Source organism: Pelodiscus sinensis, chromosome 6, assembly GCF_049634645.1.
Source record: "Pelodiscus sinensis isolate JC-2024 chromosome 6, ASM4963464v1, whole genome shotgun sequence".
NCBI classification, from domain to species: domain Eukaryota; kingdom Metazoa; phylum Chordata; order Testudines; family Trionychidae; genus Pelodiscus; species Pelodiscus sinensis.
Genome location: NC_134716.1, coordinates 74,490,043 through 74,511,018, shown reverse-complemented (window position 1 = coordinate 74,511,018; position 20,976 = coordinate 74,490,043). Strand labels below are relative to the sequence as shown.

Sequence of the window (20,976 nt, the reverse complement as noted above, 5' to 3'; positions counted from 1 at the left end):
AAGGATCATATTTTCAGTATTATTTACTTGCAGCACACACCGTGGGAAGATACTTGCTAAGTCTCTGACAAGGTAACAGCTGAAGTGAAAAGGTCATGCAAACTCTTCAGCTGCTTATAGATGTAATTGTCTCAAAATTTACATAGATTATACGACTTTTCACATTCAAACTGTAACATATGCTCAAGAGAACATTTATGCTCTGGAGAACAATTCCGGTTAGAAACCAATAGACATTGCTTGTAGATTAGTAGTAGTCAGCTTTTTATAACTTAGCCTATCAGGTGCTTATACCTTCCATTCCAATAGAAATATATATATATTTTTGGTACTGTTTTCATCCTCAGTTATCTGTTTTTTTTGTCTTTTGTTTTTCATCAGAACATCTCATTGTTAAATGATAGATAATAATAGGTGACTAATGTGGGTTACCTTCTTGCAGAGTCATAGTAATACAGGAATTGCCTTACTTCATCTGACCATTTGTCCATTTAGTTGAGCATTCTGTCCCTGTGTACACTACATGATACTTCTGACAAAGATGTAACTCTGCACCGAGAAGTTATGGGATAACCTGCCCATAGTGGAAGTTTTTTTTTCTAGTTCCCATTAGTTAGAGTTTCCCTTCCAAAACATTTTAAAGTTTTAAATCACATCTATGGAACTCTGGATCCTGTAAGTGCATATTGTTTGTCAGTGAGAGGCATCATTTCTAGGGTTGCCAGACGCTTTCAAAGAAATACCGAACATGGCTGGAAAAAAATTGGTGAACAAAACAAAAACAAAACAAAATAAAACAAATAAGTCACTGCGACGGTATTTTCTGCGGCAAAAACTGGACACCTGGTGACCCTAAATTTCTCTTTAAAGTGGCTCTTTTTCTTTGACACCATTTTCCTGTGCTTATAAGGGAAGATAGTGAGTGTATAGAGGTGTAGGGGGGAAGGGAGTATGAAGAACCTCCCTTATTGTTTGACCCATGCAAAGACTATAACAACAAGCTTGAAGGGGAATTAATTCATTGCTCCCTTCATACAGACATGGTGGTGAAGAGGGGTGAAATAGAGGAGTTGGGGTCTCTGGCCAGTCTAGATTCATAGATAATATTGACACTTGAGGGCAAAGGACTGATCTTGAAAGCCTTTACATGCAGAATTCTCATTTAAAATCCATGGTAGTTCTGCACATGGTAATTAAGGTTTAGTTCATAGTGAGCTGAAATACATCAAGCAAAATTTATTTTATTGGGTGAGATTCTTGTCAAAAATAACCAAACAGATTTCAAATGGGTTGTAAAATGTATCATTTGTTTCACTGGGATGATGTCTTCTGGATAATGATCACTGATTTTTTCTTCTGGATAATGTCTGCTTATGTGTTTTCATTACCCTGCTGTTCCCAAGATGGTATTCAATAGGGCTGAGCGAATAATGTAGTGCTAATCATTTAAATAATATTGTCTTCCTTTTCCTGTTCGTAAATTTTCTGTGACAAGACTGTAATTTTCTTGAGTTTATTTTTCAGAATTATTCAGTACATGATTTATATGAATTATTCTTGACCTGTAGCTTGTTTACAGTTAATCAAAAATACACAGTAAAATATTTATCCTGTTTTGACTGGACACTGATCACATTGATCCTGCAGTAAATTCTATATGGGCAGAGTCCTGGATCCGTATGATACTTGCTATTTCCAGAGATCTGCCTGGGCATAGTTCATTGCAAAATTAGGGCAATGGTATGTTTCTTTTACCTTACAGGATGAGCGTAGTTTTTAGAACCATGATCACTGTTTGAATAAATTCAAAGTGCACTCTCTGTGCCAATAACCATTCTTGTCAGAACTTTCATTCATTAGAGCACATGCAAATTACCATTTTACAAGAAAATCGTTGGTACTTTGTGAAAAGAAATCTAATACTAAAATTATAACATCGTTTTCATCAGCTGAAGGAACTGCAGGTAAAAACAAAAGCTTGTCTCCATTGGGGACCAATCCTACAGCATGTTTTCTTGTTCTGGGAAATGTTGAGCACTGTCAACTGTTATTGAATTCACTGACACTTAGGAATGTTCAACTTGTATTGGACTTGTCCCTGAGGAAGGGGACTCAACTCCAAATGAGACTTAGAGTCTGTCCTAAGAGAAAGGGAAGTCGGAGGAAGAGTGCTCTATTTTGAAATAAGTGCTGTGTAGATACTCCCAATTTCGAAATAAGCCATTTTGAAATAAGCTACACAATTACGTAGTTCAATTTGAGCAGCTTATTTCGATTTAAGCCCTGCTGTGTGGATGCACCCTAAAAAATGATGCCACAAATAGGTGTAATTAAAAAAATATCTGAAAGGAATCCAGGAGAGAGGCTGAGAGGAACAGTAATGAAAATGTAGGTCAAATATATTCACATAAGATAGTTTAGAGTATCGGAGATCTAGACGGTGAATTCAAAAATGTACAGTAGGAAGTGGATTATGTTTTAAAAATGTGAGGCCATCATTTAGCAGGAAGAGTTATCTATACCTACAAAATATAGACTCAGGCCTGCATCACTGAAATCTGGTAACCAGTTTGCTTACAATTATGGCCTGTGCATGTTTTGGGCTTGCTTTTTCCAGTCCTCACTCAGGCAAAACTTATATTGGGAAGATTGAATAGAGACTGCAGGATTGGGCCCACTGAATGTGAGTAGTTTTGTCAGAATCAGGCACTATGTGAGTGGATGAGATGTAAATATAAAACCCTGCATGTGATAATTATGTGGCTCTTACAAACCCTAAGGACCATTTCAGTATCATATTTCTCCCTGAAAATATAAAGTATCAAATTATAATAAGTTTAATTAAAAATTAGTCAAATATGAAGTGTTGGCTGTAAGTCGGTGATTTTTTTAGATTTTTTCCCTGCATACTAAACTTCTTTTATTCTTAAACTATCTTTTTTTTTCTTTTTGTAGGGATGCTCTCTGCTTGTTTATTAGTTAACCTTTTAGCATTATTCATCAGCTTCACATCTGGAGAAACAGAAGTAAAGTTTACTGGGCAAACAGAATTTGTAGTTCATGAAACTAGTACAACAGTTATACGTCTTGTTATTGAAAGGACAGGAGAGCCAGCTAACATCACAGCAATTGTATCGGTAAGATGCTGCCAGTTTCCTTTTTACATTCAGTTTGGATATCTGTATGAAATGTTTTCTTTTCTTTTTTTTTTAAACTGGGTAAGTGCAATGAAGTATGTAGGTAGTTACTTTTGTGGTTTCCTAGAGGAACTCTTTTGAGACAGAAATACACAATTGCTACAAGGCCATTTCCATTGGCTATACCAATGTCATAGAAATGTTTTCAGGTACTGAGAGCTGCTCAGAAATCCAGCTATTACTGATTTGCATTCTAGCTGGTACTTGAGAGTCCACTTCTGAAGCGTGGGAAGAAGAGAGCTTTTCCTTTTCCAGTTTTTCTGAGCTGAGGGAGAATAGCTGTACCTGTTTAGTGACTTCATAAATTAGGCATGTGGCTTTATTACTTCAAAAAAGACCAATTAAGAGAAGATAGAGAAGAAATTTGCTCTCTCAGGTGGAACCAGGGAGATCTATCTTGAGAGGCACCTACTATGTAAAAGTCAGGATATCATGATTTGAGAGATTAGATTGCATTTACAGGCAGTCCCCAGGTTACGTACAAGATAGGGACTGTAGGTTTGTTCTTAAGTTGAATCTGTATGTAAGTCGGAACTGGCGTCCAGATTCAGCCGCCAGTTCTGACTTACATACAGATTCAACTGAAGAACCCCAGGCTCCACGGCTTTGCTCTGCTTTGCTCCCCGTCCCCCTGGTCTGCTTTGCTCCCCGTCCCCTGGTCTGTCCGCTGCCCGCGTGTTCCGCCGCTTTGCTCCCCGTCCCCCTGGTCTGCAGACCAGGGGGACGGGGAGCAAAGCAGAGCAAAGCCGCGGAGCACGCGGGCAGCTGACAGCCCAGAAGCGTCTGGGCTGTCCGCTGCCCCGGTGTTCTGCCGCTTTGCTTCCTCTCCCTGGTCTGCTGGAGACCAGGGAGAGGTAGGGCCCCGTTCGTAACTGCGGATCCGACATAAGTCGGATCCGCGTAACTCGGGGACTGCCTGTACATTGTTTTCTTCATTTCTTAGCTATTGTTAACTATAGGCCTGATTATTCAACACTTACTTGTGTTGAAAACTACCATACTTTTTATGCAATCTTATTTAAATCAATGTGAGAATTTGCAGAGTAGGTTTCACTATAAGTGAAGATGGTAGACTTGGGTATTATATGAAGGAAGGATGCGCAACTTTTCATTTTGCATAGATGTGGAGAAATGTGACATATTTGTACTATCACCAAACATTGTACTCTTCTGAGCTCAAACAATGGATGGTGCATATTATTTGAGTTGAAAGAATTAGAAATTGATATTCCAGTGGACAGAACATTGGGTATAAAATCTAGTGGAGGCATGGATGTCTTTGAAAACTTCTCTTGTAAGATGGCAGAGTTCTGTAGTTTTTATATTGAAAGGGGCCAAGAGGCTTTTATAGATATTTTCACAAGCTTACACTTCAGTGTAGCTATTGTTAGTTTATAGATGTACTGTATAGCTATTGTGGTTGTTCTGAGAAAGATGATTGCATTTGTGGGGAGGGAGACTGGAATTTGGCACCCAGAAAAAGTTTCTGATTTCAGTTTGGTCCTGCCTAGACGACTAGAGAGAGAAGGAAAAATTGGCTAGAACAAGTGGAAAACAGTTTTGAAAAAGCAAAATAAAACTAAGAGATTGGAAAATAAAAGATAGCCCTCTATATTGACAATGTACTAGTTTATATCTTGACTTTAACTGTTGCATTTTAAATTAAAAAGTTGAAAGTTAGTAAACCAAGTACATTTCAGGAGTGGTAATAGGCTTAATTTAGCATGTGTCTGGATTATATGACATGCAGACATGCAACTTTGTTACTGTACTTTCACATATGTTAAGAGCCAACAGATTAGTTCAGTAAATGTAAGAAGTGAACATTAAAATTTCAGACTTTTTTAATTTTGAAAAAGTGTGACCACTCTTTAAACTGGCTGTGATTAGAAATCACGAATTGGGTGTCTTGACAGATATTCTACTTTATTTCATTATAAAAACTTTTCATCTGTGTGCATAAGTTCCACTTGTATGTTCTGTTGGCTCGGCACAGGTAGTTGGCACAGCAGACTCCAAAAGAATGCCTACAGACCACAAAACCAGATAATATGCGAAGGTGCCCAGCCAGGTTTCCTGTAAACAAAATGAAGTAATAGCTCCCTGGATCAAATGTTTACAGTTATGATAAAAATGTGTGCCCATGACAATGGATTTAGCTCAGTCAGTGGGATTTCCCACTTCCTCTTAGGCTAGATAAAGACTGCCCTCTTAAGATAAATTTTTGTCTTACAAGCAAACAAGTTATACGTCATTCCGTACAAGCAAGTTATACAATATTCCTGATGTATTCTACCCCTTACCTTGTTCAAGGTGGTTCTATCAAAACATTTCTGTTTATCCTGTGGTCATTTTAGGTCCTGTCCTGAATCTTGGTCAGTATGTCCCTGTTACCTGTGAGGAGTGTTTTTGTACCAAGATGTTTCTTAATGAGATAATGCATGGTCCTGCAGCACCTTAGAAACTAACAAAAATGTAGATGATATCATGAGCTTTCATGGGCACAACCCACTTTTTGCCCACAAAAGCTCATGATACATCTACATTTTTGTTAGTCTTGAAGGTGCTGCAAGACTATTTGTTGTTCTTTTAAGTTTTTTTCAGTTACAGCCTTTCTGAGGCTCTTAACTAGATGTTCTGTTACCATCTCTCTAGAATGGCCTGTGCCTAGCATCTCTTAAGTGTATTTCTGCAATATCATCCCTGAGTGTGCCAAGATCGGTGATCTTAACTTTGCTTTATATTAGCAAAGTCTTGACCATTGTTGCCTAAACTTGCGATGCATGGAATTATAGTTTAGACCCTCTTTTTACTGCACTGTCTGAAAAACAGCAAATTAAAATGAGCAGAATGTACTGCAATTTCAGAAAAAGAAAAATTTAGAATAGTTCTTCTAGCAAGTGGTCTGTTCACACTAGAGATGTATGGTCCTTTTCAGTAGTGCTTCAGGTAATACTTTTCCCACCATTTTGATGAGAGCTGAAAGCATTCAACACATTTGAAAATAATTCAACTTATTTTGGTGCCTAACTATGGATTTAGTTGACTAATTTTCGGCAACCAAGTTTGATAATATTTTTCTTTGTGTAATATACCAAAATGCTTGAACTTTTGGGCAAGTCTTTTCAGTGCCAGTCTAATTTCACTTTCCCCAGGAAACCCTTACAAACAGCTCCATTTGCATTGTTCAGACTTACAGTGCTAGTTTGGATGGTATCTTGAGGCATAGCAGCCACACTGGTTCAGTTGGCTTTCCCAGCTCAGTGCTTCAGTACTCCTAGTTATGTAGCCTGGATAACTTCGATGGTTCAAAGCAATGGCTTTCTAATTTGTCAAATGACAGTCCTGTTTTCAAGTGAATCAATGGGAGATTTTTGCCATTTACTTCAGTGGGAACAGGATTGGGCAGTTTGTGTTATTCAGTGTTAAGTGGCTGTGGTTTAACAAGAACATAATAATTTAAGAAATGTGTGTTTTGAAGTAGGTTGTGTGAAACATCTTTGTTTATTCATACCTGGTAAATGTTGAAATGAATAATGTATAATCATTCTTATAACTGAATGGGTATTGTTTGTTATTCCATACAAATGGAGTGACCAACAGGTAGTCCCTATGTAGTAATGGGAGCCAGAGAGTATGGTCCGTTTCATCGCCAGAATTCTATGTGATGCATATAATCTCCATTACCTTGGAGAAAGGGGGAAGATTTCTTCTGGACCCACAATCAGCATGTCACAAAACTGAGCATAGGGCTGTTGTATTATACAAGTATTTGTTATACTAATAATGTGTGGTGTAAATGTTCTTGTAAATATTATTTTAAATTAATATTCCTATTAAAAAAGTGCACCATTGCGTCAATGGGCAAGATAGTCACATATTGGAATGGAGTAAGGCCCCAATGAGATCATGACTAGCTATGAATAAGTGGTTTCTCAGCATGAGTAAAGGAAGCTGCTTATTATGTTGTTGTCTTGTTCCATCTGTCCAGAAATATGTTGGCCGATGGTAGTGAAGATTGAGGGAAGAGTAATATGTGAAAAAATTCATATGTAATATATGAAGCCAAGTTAGAAGAAAATTATAGAAATCAGAGGATAGGTTATTTTCATGTGTGTATTTCTTGTAGATTTACGGAGAAAATACAGGTGACTTTTTTGACACATATGCAGCAGCATACATACCTGATACGGAAACAAACAGAACTGTGTATATATCCGTCTGTGATGACGATCTTCCAGAAGCTGATGAGATGTTCGTATTTTACTTGACATTACAGGTAAGTGTCTTAGTTTATCTGTTTCACTAGAAAAAGAAAAGACTTTGGCTGCACCTTACTTCAATGATGAATTTGGCTCTCAATAGCTAAAGCTTAAAGTCTGAACAGCAGGCAACCAATATTCCTGTTCCATTTCTTAGCAGTTCCATGTACAAAACATGAGTTCATTTACCATTCCTGGGACATTATGCCGAGGCAATATAGTCCACTATGGACACTTTAAGAGGTCCTTTAAGATGGTTTTCTAGACCATTAAGAAGCAAAATTGTTAGGTTCTGAAGAAATGTCTTTCTTGCCCCAAAAGACACTGCTATAAGGAAAAGAGTGAAAAGTAGGTGGGGAAACAGGATGATCCTCATTGCTTCAGAAAAAGAAGACCTCCCTGGAAAAATCAACCTTGAACACCAGCTAGGGAAATCAATGCATATTGTTAATCTGTTTTAGAATAATGCAGTTATGGAGAAGCTTGTTCTCTCTCTCTCTCTCTCTCTCTCTCTCTCTCTCTCTCTCAATCCTTCTCTCTTTTTCTCTTTTAAAAGTGAATGGTGCATGCAAAAATTTGCAGTCACTACAGTTAAAATGAATCTTCATTTTAGTCCCGTGCTTCTTAGCACAAACAGTGGATAATGAATGTAAATACATGTTTCGCCCTCCTTTCCCTTTTCTTCTTCCTTACTTCTGCCCATCAGTATTTAACTCAGAAATATAACAGAAAATATAAACTGATCTTACAATGCTGTGATCATTGTGCTCATGACCTGTAGATTCATATATTCAATCTAGAAAGCTAAAAATAAAAGCTTTTTACTTTTCAGCATGAGTGCATACTTAATATCTAATTCTTTATTACTTTGGTATCATTAATAGATTGTCTAATAGATTGTCAAACTATTATTAATTTCTTCAAAGTTTCTTTTGAGTATTTTAATTGCTTAAGCAGACTCAGACACTCTAGAATGTGTTTTCCCATAAGTAGTATAAGTGATTCTTGTGCATTTTGTTGACTTGAATACCTTTTGCTTGGAATTTGTAACCTTCATCCGTGCCCCCCAAAAACACTAGCCAATCAAACAACTCCAAGATCAAAAGACTTACTCTCATGTTGAGTGAAAACATAGTTATTTAAAAACAAGTTCTTATTGAAACTAAAACTGCATTTTTAAAATTGTCTGCATAGCTGGTTCATTTACCATATGTTTTGCTAATTTTAGAAACCATCTGCAGGAATAAAGCTTGGGTCACCGAGATCTGTTACAGTATCAATCTTATCAAATGACAATGCTTTTGGAATTATTTCCTTCAATATGGTATGTTTTTACAGTCTATGCCTTTATCACATTAAATAGTGTAAAGGGGTGATTTTCCAAAGGGTAGTGATGCACCTGCCTCCCTTGAAGGTCTGTCTGTCAGCTGGGCACCTAACTTCCATTTGTGAAATCAGTCCACTTACAGATTTCTGAAATATGGTTAAGTATATGTCATTCTAATGCTACTGTACGCTGTCAGACATGGTCTCATTAGGCTGCTTTCACACTGACTGGCTTGTGTGCTGGTCCTCCTAGAAGTGCAGCATGGGGTGCTGGAAAATGTTTTATAGTGCTGAGAGCCATTGAATTGAAAACCCTATATTATATAATTGAAACCCCTTAAATCCCTAGTTTCAGCACTTATAGTGCAGCACTTATAGTGCAGGGGAATGTGGGGGCTTTGGTGATTTTAAGCAAGTCAGGAACTCCATATAAGTTTAAGAATTGTAAATTAGTACCTATGGTGGAATTAACTTTATTTAGTGGTCTAATCATTTTGCAAGTGAGCTAAGAGAGTCTTCTTGTGCAAATTGGTGATGTACTATATTAATTGGGGGACCAATTTTGCTATCATTGACATCAGTGACAGAGCTCCTATTGACTTCACTGGTGCAGTATAAAGCTTTGTCTCCTTCAAAGCAATACTATGATATGTAATGTTACATGCTTTTTAGAGAGCCCAGTTTACTGCTAGTGTGAAATGATGGTGAGAGCTACTCCAGTACCTTATGTGAATATATACTCAGTTATGCCATTGGTGAATTGGACTCTGATGTATTGTGGTCCTTAGCATCTGTTATCACTGTTTCTATACTTGTATCTCAGAATCCTACAGGGACACCAACATGTTATAAATTGGTTAGTACTTCTGAAATACGGTGCTTGGAAGTGACTTTTGCATGCTTCAGACAGGGTGTCATGCTGCATTGTGGAGATAAGAAAGGATGATTCAGCCAGAATGCTTAGTAGTGTTCTAGAGCAGTGGTTTTCAAACTATGGGTCATGACATGTCAGGCATGGGGTCTCGTTTGAGGGGGATCAGGTAACTAGTGCTAAGGTGGGCTACCTACCTGTCCTGGCACCACAGATTGCGCAGCAAGCCCAGCTCGTAGGGGTGTGTGTGGGGAGTGTGGAAGAGAGTACACAGAGCTCTGCAAATTATCCTTGCCCTGAGCACTAGCTCTGCACTCCCATTGTCTGGGAACCTGCTGCTGGCTGCTTCTGGCTGCAGTGCCAGGAGAGGCAGAAGGCCTGCATTGGCTTCACTGCACTGCTGACCAGGAGCTGCTCAAGGTAAGCTCCTCCTGCTCCAGCCCTGATCCCCCCGCTAAAAGCTGGAGCCCCCTCCTGTATCCCAAAATTCTCATCCTCAGCCCCACCTGGGAGCCCACACTCCAGTCAAATTATGTTGGGTCCTGGGTATCTTCAGCTGGGTCATGAGAAAAAAATATTGAAACCCACTGGGGTAGAGCTATTCCAACACCTTTTAAAACATGCACTGCATGCTTCACCCTGCAATGCTAAGCTAGTTCTGTTGCCTTTTGTGGTGGTGGGAGCTGGACCATGACTATGCTATTATTCTAGTCCATTGATAGTGGTCAGTTCCATGCCTATGCTCAAAACCTTGATTGTGATTGGTTCTTGTGCATGGAGACCCTTTACTAATATACTAATAAAGCACAAGAGCCTTAGAGCCAGAAAACAGATTCCAGCCCAGACTTCTTTTCTGGATGAATTAAACTTTTCTGAGGTACGTTAAAAATTGTATTTGTAAAATAATAGAATTGGACTACATATGTAAATCAGAATCATGACACATACATTATGGCCTGTAATTTTAAAATGAATGTAATTATCTATCTGATAAATGATTTTAGAAGGGAGAAAAATCTGTTTTTAATTGGCTTAGGAACTTCTATAAATATTAATGATGCAAACCAAGAGCTTGTATATAGTGGCTATGTTTGTTTATAAAAAAAAGAGAAAAGAGCACTCGACCAGTGCTAATATTTTCATCTGAAGCCTTTCAAGCTTTTTTATTAGCTGAACTAATTGGTTGCTAAGAAATGTAATACCATCAATGAACCAGTATACAGATAAGATTAATTTGTCTATTGGAGTTTGATATTTCTATGGTAACAGTTTTCTTCACTCTCTGTTGAGATATTTGATCAATGCCTCATTGCCTTCCCTTCTCTTCTCCATTAGTCTGCTTTAATCACAGTGAATGAGCCCAGAGGTAGAAATGAATTTGTGCCTCTCACTCTAATTAGAGAGAAGGGAACCTATGGAACTGTGACTGTGACTTTTGAGGTAAGTTCATTGAAACAACTTCATACCTCAGCATACTTTCCTTGAACTGGATGGTTAGAATCATAGTACTGCTATATGTACGAACATAGGAAAAAGACTAATTACTGTTTTCTAAATCTTATTAAATCTTTTCTGTAAAATTGGAGCATATTATTTGCCTCTTGAAAAACACTGCAATTAGATAAGCCAGTTATAATTTGAAGCACAGTTGTTGGGAGACATTAGAGGACAGTAGACCTTTTTTATAACATATTTACCTTTTCTTATATCATATTTACCTGGTAAATATACAATATTTGTATTTCAGTTATGAGGTTTAGAAAAAAGTTGAGGAGTAACGTTAGTTCGAACCAAGGGGTTTGATTTGAACTAACATGCCCTTGTGCACACTTTCACTTTCGAAACAGCTGTTGATTGGAGTAACGCGCTAGTGAGATCATGCTAATGAAGGATGGGATATTTAAATCCATGCTTCATTGACTATTTCAAATGTCTTCATTTGCATCCCTAGTTCGAACTAGGGTGCAAGTGTAGACATACCCAAAGAGTACATCTACTCAGCAACATTATTTCAAAATAACTAGTGTTATTTTGAAATAACTTAGTCCACATCTACACAGCAGGCAGTTATTTTGAAATAATGTCGAAATACTGTCTATCTGGAGGACTTCTGTAACCCTTATTGTATGAGGAGTAAGGGAAATCAGTAAGGGAAATCAGCTCTATTTCAGAATAAGTGCCGTGTATACAGCACCAAAACTCAAAATGAGCTACGCAATTGATGCAGCTCAATTTGCGTAGCTTATTTTGAGTTAAACCCTGCTGTGTAGACTCGCCCTAAGAGCACATCTAAGCTACAAGGAAGATTGATGCTGCTGTGGTTGATCTTCCCGGGTTCGATTTAGCAGGTGTGGTATAGACCCGCTACATCAAACTCAAAGGATGCCACTGTCAGTGCTGGTATTCCCACTGCGTGGATGACACTGAAACACGTTGTAAGATATGTCGACTCCAGCTATGTAATGTGTGTATCTGGATCTGCGTATCTTACTTCAACCTCCCCTTGTAGTGTAGATCAGGCATAAGGTGTTGTTTTTAAAATTACAGAGTAACATGGCTACATCTCTGAGAGTAATTTTATATATCTTTAATATATAAGTGCAATGTAATGTATGAGGGTATGTCTACACTAGCCCCCTAGTTTGAACTAGGGATGCTAATGAGGGCGAACGAAGTTGCTAATGAAGTGCGGGATTTAAATATCGCACGCTTGATTAGCATAATCCCGGCCAGTCGCTATTTTGGAAACTGACTAGCCTGAAGTAACTGTCCGCATCTACACCCGGCAGAGAAGCGGGATTCCAAGATAAACCCCTCGTGGAATGAGGTTTAACAGTTAATTCAAACTAAGGGGTTTATCTTGGAATCCCGCTTCTCTGCTGCATATAGACGTGGGCAGTTACTTCAGGCTAGTCAGTTTCCAAAATAGCGACCATCCGGGATTATGCTAATCAAGCGTGGGATATTTAAATCCTACGCTTCATTAGCAACTTCGGTCGCCCTCATTAGCCTCTCTAGTTCGAACTAGGGGGCTAGCGTAGACGTACCCTCAGTCTTTATACAATTTACTGTAGACTTGTTTATATATTAGTGTCAAATAATTTTTTCCCTGTATAGAATCAATCGGCATATAGTAGATGTACTTACTGAAGTATCAGCTATGTTATATTACATGTAAAAACTCTCATCCTGCCCAAAGCTGCCTGTAGTTTGATTAGATTTCATTTGTAACTTCATTATAACTAAATACAAATAAATAACTTATGTCACAAATCAGAAAATTTCCATAAAAGCAATTCCCATTAGAATTCTCTTTCAAAATTTAGTTCCAGATAGTGAATTTTGCATAATAAATTATAGCCACATCCTTTCAGCTATTCAAAAGAACCAGTTATGAATCAGTGGACACTAAAGAGCTCTCATGGGCCTGTATTGAAACAAATTGTTTCTAATTATTCTTTTGACAATCCATTCTTCCATTACTCTGATTTGTCCCATCAGACATTCAGCTAGATTGTCAGATTTTTTCAAAATAGCTCTTTTGCTGCAACTATTTTAATGGGGCTTGTGAAGTAAAATTTTCCTCTGTTATATCTAATAATTTTAGTTGTGAAATAGGAGATCATTGGAGTACTCAATGTGTCTTTTTGTACCTCATACAGCTTATGTTGAATATCAGACTGACACAATTATATTAGTTTATATTCCAGTTTATCCATAGTTACATAAGCCTTGAAAATGTCCTGTATATTTGTTGATCACAAACATAAATTTTTTGCAGGTAGAAGGTGGCCCAAACCCAGCTGAAGAAGACTTGAGCCCATCCAAGGACAATATTACCTTTCTTCCTGGGAGAGCAGTACTGATTTATAATTTAACAGTGCTTGATGACCAGGTAGGAAAAAGGTGAATTAATTGTAGAAGGTTTTGATATGCAGAAGGTGATGTTGTGTGGATCATGGCTTTGAATAATGAATGCACAAAACTGCTCAACTTAGCTAAGGTTTAATTATGGTTCTGCTCACAAAAATGACTTTGTAAATACTGGCTTTGCAGAGTTCTGCATTGGTTGTTTCTATCCACTTATCTGGCACTTCATCAACATAGTATCTGCACTTTTTATCCTTACAACACTCCTGTGAGGTTTAGATTATGTTTTTGAAGTTTGAGACAGTCTTTTTTTTTCCTATTAGTGAAGCAAGTAGCACAATGGAGTTCTGGTCCATGACTGGAGCACTTGGATGCCACTAAAATACAAATTAAAATAACTTTTTTAAAGGAAAATATTATCCCCATTTTGAAAATGGAGCATGGGGCAGGTGAAGTGACTTGCCCAAGGTCACATACAAAGTTTGTGACTGAGCTAGGGATTGAACCCAAGTTTAAGTATAGTGCTTATCTGTTAATCTGTCCCTCCTATAATTATTTGTGAAATCTTCCATATCAGATGTTCTTTGTTTCCAAATAAAAATATATTTTTTCTAAATGGCGCCCTTGCAGACTCAGTCTATAGTTGGACAATCATCTTGGGCTCTTACTTTATTAACTATGAAGGTATAGCAAATCATATTAAGCCCTTATTTACAATTTTGTCCTCAGTGATGCCTGTACAATTTCATTGCCTTCAGTTATGATGCACAAGATGGAATAGAATCCAGCAGACGCTCTTCAGCTGTGTTGAGTCTACATAGCTAATGGGTGTAATCGGTTTGTCTCTAGAATAGCAGGTAAATCAGTTTGTCTCTAGAATAGGGTGACATTGTTTTGAGTGGACCTAGAGAGCTTGAAAAAGAGGATTCAGTTTTTACACAAGCACTTTTTAGAATAAAGCAGAATTTTAAGAACAAATAGCACCTCTATTATAATAAACCAAAAACCAATGGAGGCCAAAAGCATTCTAAATTTCTTGAACACTACATATTAGAACTGTTCAAAACATTTTCCATTAAAAATGATTTCTTCACAAAATGGCCTTTTCTTAAAATAGATATGTTCACGATTTTTTCATTTGTTTGACATTTTAATTTTTTTTCATGGAAACCACAAAAAATATATCGTTTTTTTCCTTCCCCTTTTTTTCCCTTCCCCTTTCCCTTCCCTTTTCAATTGCAAAATGAAGGGAAAAAAGGTGATAAGAGTATGACCAATGCCTTTCAGGGCAGTGCACATGTTAGAGAGAATGGGTTGGGGCTAGGAGGAAAGAGTTGGAAGCAGTCCAGAGTTAGTTTCACCAGATACACAGTGAGGAGCACGTGTCTCTCCTTTGTCTGTTTTAGTTCCAATAAAGCCTACTTATAACAGTCCAGACTGTGCCTTCTTATTATTATTACAAGAGAATGTAAACAGAAGATGGGTGGGAAAGGGACTGAAAAAGAGCAGATAAAGTGGGGAGAAAATAAAACCTGAATAACATGAGAGATTCAATAAATTCACAAAAAAATAATAAATAAAAACATTCACTTTCTAAACCCACAAAACAAAAATAGATTTGATTATTTTTGAAAAAATACCAATTTCTCTGACCTCTAATGATATTCATAGTATCAGAACCGTTCCTTGAGCCTGGTATAATCTGAGATGCAGAAACATCTCTTCCTGATAAATATTAACATTTCTTTATTCTATAATACCAATTTAGAACTGTTGTGCTGTGCTTACCATTATCTCCTTGTGGAGATAATGAAGATGTGATTATTTAGAACCATATTCTCAGAACTCTATGACTGAAAGCTATGTCTGCACAAGTGTTGCTGATAAGGTTGCACAGATGTAAATGAGGGCTTATTTTGGCCTGCAGAAATCTCACTTGTGATGATGCAGACAATGGAAAGAACTCAGTTGTACTCTCAGAACCTACACTGTGTGTGCAGGGCTGGTATTTAGGAAAGACAGCTTCGTATTTGAAAATTAAGTATAATCTTTTATTTGGATATAATTGAGAAATCATAGACAGGGCCCCACAATGACACTTTTAAACTAAAGAGTTTTCAGTGTAGAACTACACAATAATATGTATCTTTTTCTCATTCTGCTGACAAAATACCTCTTTTTATTGAATAGGATGGGTGTTTGTCTGGGGAAAATAATAGACTAGGAAGGACTGAGAAAACTTAGTGTCAAAATCTTTGGTGAAGTCATGATGATCCAATTAACTGACCCAATAGCTCTGACTTGCAGAAACCTCACTTACAGTTAAACAGTCTTATGTATTTTGGGTGTCTTTGAAATTCATGAACTTGGTTTTGCAGGAGACTATGATCATCAGTGGGCAAAAAGAAGCATAAAAGAATAAACTAATACCTGTGTTGGTGAGACACAATAATTGTTGTACCTCTGTATAGGAGCAGCATAACTTAGATTTTTCAGGTTCCAGTTTGAAAAAGGCTGTGTCAGTCAACAACAGATCAAGTTTTAGTGCCACAAGCAAAACAAGTTGTAAAATTGGCATTGGCTTTAAAGACAGCTACACACTGAGTCCCATAGCCCTAGAAAAGGATCCAAGGGTGGCCAATTAGCAAGTGTATATGAAAGAGAAGAAATACAGGACAGCAGGGAATTAGCACCTTTTTAAAGAGCTCAAAGCAATAATTGTGCTTAGAAAGGATTTGTCCACTTTATAACGCAATATTTGCTATCCTCAATAACTGTATTAATTTTGTACTAGAATTGCCCTCAGAAGTAAATACTACTTTATTCTTAAAGTCAGAAACAAGGAACAGACAGAGAACACCATTCTTTCCTCACCTACATGAGTGCATTCCCATTGACTTTACTGGGAATTTTGTAGGTCCATGTAGGAGCAGAATGTGTTCTATTTCTTTCATGTAATCCTACATGAATGGTGAGTGAGAGACTGAACTTGGTCATATCCATTTGCAACATTCAGAGAGATATTTTTCCTTCAGGCAATCTGGTCTAAATCACTGGTGAAATAATAGGGTTACTAAGGTTTAAACCTGGATAACTGAGAGCAGAGATTTTCTCATAGAGAAGCAGTTTGTAAAATGCTCCAAGCTGCAGATAGCCCATGTCCTCCATATTGTTTCTGTTTCCTCAGCATCTGGAGTTGGTGAGATCCAGTGTTTTGATTCAGACCCATCTCTGGTTTCAATATATTTGTGTTTTATTTATTGTGTTTATATTGCTAAAGTACAGAGTTCTGTTTTGTGAAAATGTTTAGACACAAGGTATTATTGAATGATCTGTTGGACTGGGCAAAGTTGCTTGTGCTGAAGAGTAAATAAGGGCAGTCAGACTGCTCTGCATATATTTAAAACATGAGTTATTCTTAACTGTTAATATTATTTTTCCAGATACCAGAAAATGATGAAATATTTAATGTTCATCTGAGAAGTGTGGAGGGAGGGGCTGAAATTAACACAACAAGAAATACGGTTCAGATTACTATTAAGAAAAATGACAGCCCTGTGCGATTCACTCAGAGTATTTATGTGGTGGCAGAGGAAGCTGATGTGCTAACAATTCAAGTGGTTCGTGGTAAAGATGACAGTGGAAAATTGATTGGCTCTGATGAATATGAGGTTTCTGTCCGTTACATCATCATAACTGGGAATTCCACAGCACATGCACAGCTTAATTTAGACTTCCTAGATCTGCAGCCAAATAGGACTATTGTTTTCCCGTCTCAAGTGCATGAGTCTGACATGAAATTTAAAATCTTTGATGATGCCATACCAGAAATTGCAGAGACCTTTCAGATTATGCTCCTTAAAGACACTCTGCAAGGAGATGCTGTTTTAACAAGCCCTTTTGTTATCCATGTCACCATTAAACCCAATGACAAACCCTATGGAGTACTATCAATCAACAGTGTATTGTTTGCTCAGATGGTTATCATTGATGAAGACCAAGCTTCAAGGTACTATAGATTTTCCAACTGTAGCTTAAGTGTCATCTTTTGGATTTATGAAACAGCTGGTTTTGGGGTGGTTTTTTTAGGGAAGGGGAAAATGTAGCTATTGTTTAAATGTTATATAATCACAATACATAATTTATAAATGTGTGATTGTTCAAATGTTAACATTGAAATAACATTGTTAGGGTTTTTTACATTCCAATTAAAGTTTTGTACAAATGTTTAGAAAATAAACATGGGCTCTGTAGCAGTATTCATTACCTAACATTACTTTATGTTAACCCCCAAAATAGTGAGAGTTGCACCCATATTCCACATTATTAATAATCTCAAGAAAAACCTCTCTGAAAGGGAGTACTTTTTATTTTTAGTAGTGATTTAGAACTAGCACATATTAATTATGGAGTCATTAAACTGTTCCTGCATTTTTAGCTGCTCTAAATGAATATAGATTTTGTGAGAAACAGAGAGAACTAGATATAATTTATATACTTTTTTCTTAAAAACATGAATAATAAGTGTATTCAGCCAAGGATGCAATATTTTGTGGGATAAGATGCTTCATACAGGAGCAGTATTTATGTAGTAATTACATTAATTTGTTTCAATCATTTGCTTATCATGTTAAATTTACAGAACTATAGTTAAAACAATAATTTATGGTGACATTAATTTAAACTACCTCAAATAAAGATCGATTTTTTTCAAATTTGGTTAATGTAATAGTAATAAGCATAACTTTATAAATTCTTAGTGTACCCCATTGATAGCAAGATAAGTATGTCAAGACCCAGAAACAGTAATGGTTTAATCTGCTATACATTTGAGTGAGTTTGTCTGTCTATGCATGGGTGAGTCTGTCTATGTGTCTATCTGTTTTTTCAAGAACTCCTTCTAAATGGTAAGAGCAAGGACAACCAAATTCATATACAGCTGCCCCTTGTCATAACTTAAACCAAGGTAAGGGTTTGGTTGAGTCAGCAATAGAGGATATACTCAGAATGGAATTGCTTCTCATAAAACCATACAGAAAAGAGGCAGAATCACTAGGCAGGTGAAAAGGGATTGGATGAGGACATGCCTCTTCTGCCTTCCTGTCTGGGACATCTCCCACTCTTCCAGGGAAGGTGTGGGGGGACTGTAGCTGCCCCCCAGTTTCTATGGGGATACATAAAACCATACAGAAAAGAGGCAGAATCACCAGACAGGTGAAATGGGATGGTCAGGAGCATGCCCTCCCCTGGGACTGCCCCAGCCCTGAACCTCTCACTCCCTAGGTGCCTTTTGGGGATAACAGAGGGACCTGAAGCTCCCTCCCCACCGGATTTGGACGGGAACCTTGGTGGCTGTTCACCTAATGGAAAATGCACAGTTTGCTCAGGAGTTCCGGGGACAGACGAACCTGAATCTGTCCCAGATGGCTATGCCCACTAAAGCTGCAGCAGCCTTGGAGAGGTGCTTCTCACCTGGTCCCAAGCTGCTGCTCTGAGAGGGCTGGGGTAGTCAGTCCTCTCTCCATGGGACAGCCTGCATACTGAACTCCTCATCCTCAGCCCCACTGTTTTGTTTTACAAAAACCGAAAGTTAATTGCGTTAAGGACCTAGCAAATTTGGGTAAATCATGCAGGCTATGTCTACACTGGCAGCTTCTTGCGCAAGAACTCTTTTGCGGAAGAGTTCTTGTGCAAAAAGTCTTTCAGAAGAGCACCTCTACACTGGCATGTGATTTTGCACAAGAGATGTGCTTTTGCGCAAGAGCATCCATGGCAGTGTAGATGCTCTCTTGCGCAAGAAAGCTCTGATGGCCATTTTAACTGTAGGGGCTTCTTGTGCAAGAAATTCATGTTGCCTGTTTACACTGGCCTCTTCTGGAAGAGCTCTTGCACAAGAGGGCTTCTTCCTGAGAGGGAGCGTCAGAGTTCTCGCGCAAGAAACCCTGGTTTTCTACAGTACAGCGTCAGTTTACTTGCAAAAGAACGCATGGCCAGTGTAGACAGGTGGCATGTTTTTGCGTAAGAGCGGCCGTTTTCGCGCAAGAATGTGCCAGTGTAGACACAGCCGTAGTGTTTTAATATAGAAGGAACAATGATGATTTTGAATGAACTATGCATTCATCCCTAATATTTGTAGCCTGATATAACTTGTAAACTGACAAAAAAATAAATAAAAACAAAAACCCAAGGCTAGAAGAGATGAAAATTACTTTTCCACTTGAGTAAATCAGTCTAATAGGCTAAACCAATCTCAAGCTCATATTTTATAAATGTTTCTCAATATCTTATTTAATAAAAGTGAGTTCATGATGTACATCACCATACTACATATGGTTCATCAATAAATAGTCTTTGTGCTTAAGAAAAGTCTAAATCTAAATTAGGATAGCATTTTCAAAACTGTTAATCCGACTAAATCTTAGGATCTGACTGATCTCAAATGAACCAATTAAATCAAGACTAATTCCCTGAAGTCAGTGGATTTATATTAATATAAAACTAGTTAAGAGAGATCTGAATCAAGCCTGTAAAAAAAAAGACAAATAATGTATAAGCCTACATCATTTAGAGGATGGATAACTAAGAAAAACATCTCATGTTTAGGATAAGCCAGTATAAGTTTACTTTTTTTCACAACCACAGGTTTGAAGGAATCACAGTTGTAAGAAATGGTGGAACACATGGAAATGTTTCAGTTACTTGGGTTATAACTCGTAATAACAGTGATACTTCACCCGTGACTGCAGACTTCACTCCTGCCTCAGGGGTGTTACATTTTGCTCAAGGGCAGATGTTGGCATCTCTTCCTCTGAACATTATTGATGATGATTTTCCTGAAGAGGCAGAGCCCTATCTCCTTAGAATTCTAGCTGATACAATACAGGGCGGTGCAGAAGTGAGTGAACCAGCTGAGGTAAGTCTGCTTTTATGTGGCCCTTCAGAGAAGGGGGAAGGAAATAAAAATACTTTCTAGTTTAGATACAGCTGATCCTTTAGAAAGACTGATGATTTGTACTTAAACCACAGAACAAAATTATTTGTGCCTATTTGTATTGCAGTATCCTCCAGAGACCCTAAATGAGATCAGGGCTCAATTGTACAGGACATTGTACAAACAATATCTCTGCCCATGGTTACATGACAGTGAGGCATGTATAAGGCCTGCTACAGAAGGGGCATTTTACAGTGGCTTAGTGGATGGGTTATGTAAAGCCACTCGGAGAGGGGGAAACTAACGTTAAAGAGTTCACCACAAGTCCCCATGTGGTCATATGTGTCTCCAGGCCCCTTTTCTTCCATATAGGGGCATGGAGTTTACTGCAATTCTGGGCTGTAATCCTGAGACATTTTTTTGGAAGCATAGGGAGATAGGCATAGTATTCAAACTATTAGTAGGTTGGGGCATGTTCTCCTTCTTGACTATGTTCACTCTTAAGCTCTATCCCTTACA

At 37.8% G+C, this 20,976-nt stretch overlaps 1 protein-coding gene across 1 annotated transcript in view; it reads left to right on the top strand.

Moving 5' to 3' along the window:
- The first annotated feature begins 2,452 nt into the window (after positions 1–2,452).
- ADGRV1 (adhesion G protein-coupled receptor V1) overlaps positions 2,453–20,976 on the top strand; it is a 391,810-nt gene continuing 373,286 nt past the window's right edge. The window contains exons 1-8 of the mRNA XM_075932856.1: positions 2,453–2,459; positions 2,956–3,137; positions 7,327–7,476; positions 8,688–8,783; positions 10,992–11,096; positions 13,438–13,551; positions 16,970–17,535; positions 20,169–20,439. Coding sequence (XP_075788971.1) covers positions 2,453–2,459; positions 2,956–3,137; positions 7,327–7,476; positions 8,688–8,783; positions 10,992–11,096; positions 13,438–13,551; positions 16,970–17,535; positions 20,169–20,439 — 1,491 coding nt within the window. The remainder of the gene's footprint in view (positions 2,460–2,955; positions 3,138–7,326; positions 7,477–8,687; positions 8,784–10,991; positions 11,097–13,437; positions 13,552–16,969; positions 17,536–20,168; positions 20,440–20,976) is intronic.